Source organism: Triticum urartu, chromosome 2 (assembly GCF_003073215.2).
Source record: "Triticum urartu cultivar G1812 chromosome 2, Tu2.1, whole genome shotgun sequence".
NCBI lineage: Eukaryota > Viridiplantae > Streptophyta > Magnoliopsida > Poales > Poaceae > Triticum > Triticum urartu.
In genome coordinates this window covers 396977301-396983074 of record NC_053023.1, presented here as the reverse complement: position 1 = coordinate 396983074, position 5774 = coordinate 396977301, and the positions used below count along the sequence as shown (strand labels likewise).

Sequence of the window (5774 nt, the reverse complement as noted above, 5' to 3'; positions counted from 1 at the left end):
GGGCACACGCAGAGGACGTGCGCAAGCGCCGTGCCCTCCTCACGCTGGAGCAGGAGGCTGCCTACCTAGAGCACTGGCGACAGGTCCACCTGGTGGTGGAGCACACCGACAACGAGCGCTAGATGTAGGACGAGCGCGAGGAGGAGGAGCGCCGTGCCCGTTGGGCATGGGGAAGGAGGAAGAGCGTCGGGAGACGAAGGAGAAGGAGCGCGTCTGCCACGTAGTAGTGCAGCCGGCGGGGTAGACGACGGAGGAGGCGGCGCTGGCGGCGTGGGAGAGCGCATTACCCTGGGCTAGGTCGGCGCATCGACCTCGCCGGCTTAGGGGAGGATGACGACGCCTAGGGCAGCGTGCTAGGGCGCAAGTTTTTTTAATATTTATTTTAAATTTTATTAATGTTTTAAGTGGACTTTTGCCGGCGGTTGACCGGTCGTTTAATGTTTAATGAAGTTAAACTTAAATGGATGTTTTTGTACTTTTTATAAGTACACGCGAAAAAATTGTATCAGGTTATTGTTGAGTGCAAGGACCGACCCAAACAAAAAAACGGACACAACCGTCCGTTTGATTGATACAAACGGATATAAAACGGACAAAATGTGGGTAGTTGACCCGTTCGAGTTGCTCTGAACCCTCACCGGCCGGAGAAACCATTTTTTGAGCAGGGGTGTTGCCACGGTGCACGCATTATTCTTTCCAAACATGGTATAGAAATAGCTTAAAGAAAATTACAATAGAAACCAGTACATTATAGTAAAAAAAAATTGAGGGGAAGTACATTATAGTAATTGGTAAATAAATAAACTTTTATCCAGCTGACACGATGTGCAACTGGAAATCATGCATACACGATGTGCAATCCCCGAAACCCCGTGCCGTGAGCAGTTCAGACGGCCTTGAGCTTCTTAGCGATCCCGGCAAAGTACTTTCCCTGGTGCGCCGCCAAGGCAAGCTCGGCATCGCTGGGCATTCTGCTGCCATCGGCGCTGGCGAAGGTGCCAGCTCCGTATGGGCTGCCGCCCTTGACCTCGTCCATGGCGAACATGGCGGCGCCGTGCGTGTAGCCGACAGGCACGAACAGCATGCCGTGGTGCGCCAGCTGCGTCACGGCCGTGAGAGCCGTGGTCTCCTGGCCGCCGCCCTGGGTGCCCGTGGCGAAGAAGACGCCCGCGGGCTTGCCGGCAAGGGACTGCTCCTGCCAGAGGCCGCCGGTGGAGTCAAAGAAGGCCTTCATCTGCGCGGCCATCATGCCGAACCGCGTCGGGAAGCCGAACAGGATGCCGTCGGCCTCAGCCAGCTGCCGTGCCGTTATGACGGGGTGATCCTCACGCCCCGGCGCCGCGTGCATCTTCCCCAGCACATCCTCCGGCAGCGTCTCCGGCACCCGCCAGACGCTGACCTCAACGCCGGGGACGGAGTCGGCGCCCTTCTTAATCTCCTCCGCAAGCGTCGCGACGTGTCCCCATGTCGAATAGTACCTGAATCGATGCAGATGAACAAGAAAAAAATGGAGTAATAAGCAAACCATTGAGCTAAACTAGCCGGAAGAAGAGTGGGCAGAGCATAGGCGGAGCATTACACGATGTAGATCTTGGTCGCCATTGCCGATCGGCAGCTAGACAATTCTACTGTAAAAATTGGTTGTTTTCTAAATTGCTTTGCTTCCTCTTGCACTTCAGTGTAGGTAGCTGGTGAAGAAAGATGCCGGAGAGGCTCCGGTATTTGTAGGGGAAGCTGGAGCCTTGAGGATTGTTAATTTGACGTCTTGTAGTCGTAATCTTGCAGATTATTTAAAAAGGTTCTTGAATAAAGAAGATGATCATCACCCGGCGTTGCTAATTATGAGTCTTGTGCAGTGCGTATAAAGAAGTGTGGTCAAACTCTGATTAACATGGCGCTCGTTGCGTACATGGTCATAGTGTCGATACTGACGTCTAACGCTTGACGCCCCATCCAAGCCAGATCATACGGACTGGATTATACATCAGTCTGGCGCATTTTCAGTAGACACCACATGCGCATGCTAAAGGGCCACCACCTCCTTAATCCATCGATCCATTCTCATATCAGATACTAATGCATCAACCTTTTTGGGTCTCTCTGCCATCGACATCATCACGATCCTAAACAGCGTCATCCTCCTGCACGAGTTCATCACCACCTATCAGACGCCGAGTCTTCACTGCGCCATGACGCCGAGATCCGCCCCCATCGATGTGTAGGATAAGGCACCGCTCCACCACCTGCCGATGCCCAACCACCAAGCCATCCACATGTCCATCCAGCCGATGAATGTCTTGAAAGATGATGCCCCACGGGGGTGACAACAAAGACGTCACCATCATCCGATCCAAGAGGCCCCTCAACACCTCCAACAAGGGCTACAACGCCTACAGGCGCCGCCGTCAATGGTAGCCTCCTTCAGATATAAGGTTTCCACCGGAAACAATGGAGCGAGGGGCGCCTCCACCATCGCCTTCAACGAGAAAAACGACACCCACGGGCGTCGCCGACGATGGCTCATCCTCACCCACTTTAGCAGCTAGGGCACCATCTCCTCCTCCACTTGATCCGCCGCTGAGAAGCCACCGCGAGGAAACACCCATCGACCAGATCCCTTTGGATCGGCATTGAAACAGCCAAAGGTAGAGGAGGTTACATTGCTGTGTGACCGACACCATTGCCACACACACGTCGTCCGAGGCGCCCTCTCAAGATTCACCGTCATAGCCACGCCTCCAAGCCGCGATGAAGGAACGCCCGGCGGCCGCCATCACCCCCCCCCCCCTCCCTCGCACGGGCTTTGCCCAGCCGGGGTTTGACGGCGGCGGGAGAGGAGGGAAGGCAGAGGGGATCTGGAGGGGAGGGGAGGCGGAGGGAAGGGTAGGCGGACGTATGGGGATGAAGAATTGATAAAATTATTTATGTATTGCTTGAACCTTGTGGATAAGATAGAATAAATTCTATTATATGCTATATTCTATAAATAATCACGACACTAAGCAGTACTAGTACAATGCCGTGCGTTGCCACGGGCCTTTTGTTGTATATAAAACTTGATGAATTTTTAGTGCTTTCAACGCCTCAACACCTTTGTTGGTGTATTCTTTTTTAGTATCGACATAACACATCTCCATCTCTCTCATACTCTACAAAAAATTTTACACAAACACACATTGTTTTAACATGGGCAACAAATATATAAAGAATAATTATTTGTATGCATCTCTTCTGTTTGTTAAAACTCAATGATTTTTGGTCCAGTCTGTCATACATATGACTTGTTAGGGACCTTAGGGTGTATATTTTTAAATATATAAAAGTATGAGATATTTCTCTCATAGCAAACAACCCTTTCTCTAAAAAGAGGGTCGATCCTTTTTCTTTTATAGTTAACTGCTCGTGCAAAGACCATGAGGAGCACCCCATTCAAGGTGGAAATTGTATTTTCCTTTTGAGCAGAAAAGGGCTCGGTACTTGCACACTATTGTAACACATAGCGATTAAAGGACATTCAAATGTGTGCCTACTGTACACATGTACAATGCCTTCTGCATCTTCTTTATGATCGCATTATCAAACCCAACTTAGCTCAGTAATTTTACATATTGCATCTCTGCCAAACCATCACGACCGAAGGTAGCCTGGCAGATCTAGTTTCAAGAAAGAGATAGGGCAACACAGCAGGCCCAAAACTACACACCAAACCAAAATACTTCCTAGACGAACTGTATTACTTACTGGATGGAATTAGCTACAGGACGGTCAAGAATCCACTGAATAAACAAAACATTATAACCTTAATATACAGTGGACTCAAGGCAATGGGTGGCATGCAAGACACACTGATCAAGATAACGCCTCATACGGCGCTCCAGCACCGATAACATGGCAGAAGCACAGCTTGCGATCAGGGCTCCTGGATTGTATGGTTGCTATCCTCCCCTGCACCACCACTTCCACCATTAGTTACACTGTTTGTTGCCTCTACCGTGTTACGATCATGGGGAACAAGAAGCTGCATGACCATTGTTGTTTATGTTCCGTTCATCTGTGCTACTCCTCATGGTCTTTGCATGAGCTTTGCGGTGCTGAAAGCGCAAGTGGATAAAGAAGTTAAAGGTGAATCACACCCTTTTGAGGTACCATCTTATAGTGTACTATTTATTTTGTCTAAATCACAATCATAGAAATTCGTTTACATCATGCAATAAATATATGGTCCAGCCAACAACTAAGTGGAAAAGGCACATACTGATAGACCGCAAATGTGACAGAAGTACAACTTATCCATGAACCTCGCCAACTAATCAACAATACCTTCAACATAAAGGTGGGGAAGAAACTGAAAAGCAGACTAACACACATCACTTGCATCTAGTTAGTGTAAAGAACAACACAAATACCACATAATCACCTCTATCATGCTCCTGGGACAGAAACAGATAAAGGGCCTCTCAATAACCAACCAGTTTACAGTACACTGTTTCATAAGCTTCTTCGGCCAAAAGATTTCCAAAATCACAAGTTCAATTAGCCTATTGTTTTAGTTTAGCATTTTATTTAGATTCACATGGAGCCCATTTTAGTGAAATCGAGATTTGTACACATGGTGCAAACAAAGTTCAGTCTTCAGAATTTAAACCACTCGAACAGAGCTGGCATCATTTGGCAATTTATATGGACAAGACTAAAAGGACGCTTAATGATTCCAGATTTCAGAAACAACTCACCAAATATGAGAGGTGATTTGTCATGCAAGTGAATCATTTTGCACAATGTCATGATGTAAAAATTCTAGATTTCCATATTGGAAACAACATGAAACATGAAAGTATGGAGAATAGTAAATTTTGGATCAGCAAAACATAATGATGCCAAGGAACTACCGTGAAGAATATCTGAGTGCAAAACATGAAGTTCCAAAGCTAACATGAATAACAACATTCAGAAAAAGCTAACATGAATAATAGTTGTGACTGAGTTGACATCACATGTGTATTTGCGAATGACTGAATACATACACATGGTCCAATAAACAAACATCAGTAATGAAAATTCTAGATAATCATAAAAAATTGCTCTTATTCCGAATACTTATAGGGATATTATTATTGCAATATAAATAAGTAGAGAAGGTATACAATACAACAAAAAAGGAGATTCCCCTTCTCTTTGCATGAGGGTGCTTGGGATTTTTACCTCTGCAAGTCGTACCCATGGTTGTACCCAACAATATAGAATCTACCGGAATAGAAAAATGCTAGATATATGGTAGAAAATAGTGATTCTCCTCACATATTTCCTTGTGCGATGAGCAATTCCTGAAGAATATCTGAGTGCAAAACCTGAAGTTCCAAAGCTAACATTAATAACAACATTCAAAAAAAGCTAACATGAATAATAGCTGTGGCTGAGTTTTGCGAAAGACTGAATACATACACATAGTCCAATAAACAAACATCAGTAATGAAAATTCTAGATAATCATAAAAACATTGCTCTTATTCTGAATACTCGTAGGATATTATTATTGCAATATAAATAAGTAGGAAGGCATACAGTACGCAAAAAAGGAGATTACCCTTCTCTTTGCATGAGGGGTGCTTGGGATTTTTACCTCTGCAAGCTGTACCCATGGTTGTACCCAACAATATAGAATCTACCAAAATATAAAAATGCTAGATGTATGGTAGAAAATAGTTATTCTCCTCACATATTTCCTTGTGCGATGAGAAATTCCTAACATCCTGGAAAAACATTGATTTTTGAATG

At 45.8% G+C, this 5774-nt stretch overlaps 1 protein-coding gene across 1 annotated transcript; it reads right to left on the bottom strand.

Annotated features, from left to right (window-relative positions):
• Positions 1-600: 600 nt before the first annotated feature.
• On the bottom strand, positions 601-1831 carry LOC125541583 (quinone-oxidoreductase QR2-like). The gene is made up of 2 exons (XM_048704954.1): positions 1580-1831; positions 601-1478 (listed from the first exon to the last, which is right to left on the bottom strand). Exons 1-2 carry the CDS (start codon positions 1600-1602, stop codon positions 887-889), a joined length of 615 nt encoding a protein of 204 aa, XP_048560911.1. The 5' UTR covers positions 1603-1831; the 3' UTR covers positions 601-886.
• Between the last annotated feature and the right edge of the window lie 3943 nt (positions 1832-5774).

Excerpts from the sequence above, each read along its gene's own strand:
- LOC125541583 (XM_048704954.1), bottom strand. The coding sequence starts at position 1,602 with ATGGCGACCAAGATCTACATCGT. Across the intron at positions 1,479-1,579 it reads GCGACCAAGATCTACATCGT|GTACTATTCGACATGGGGAC; the intron begins GTAATGCTCCGC and ends GCATCGATTCAG.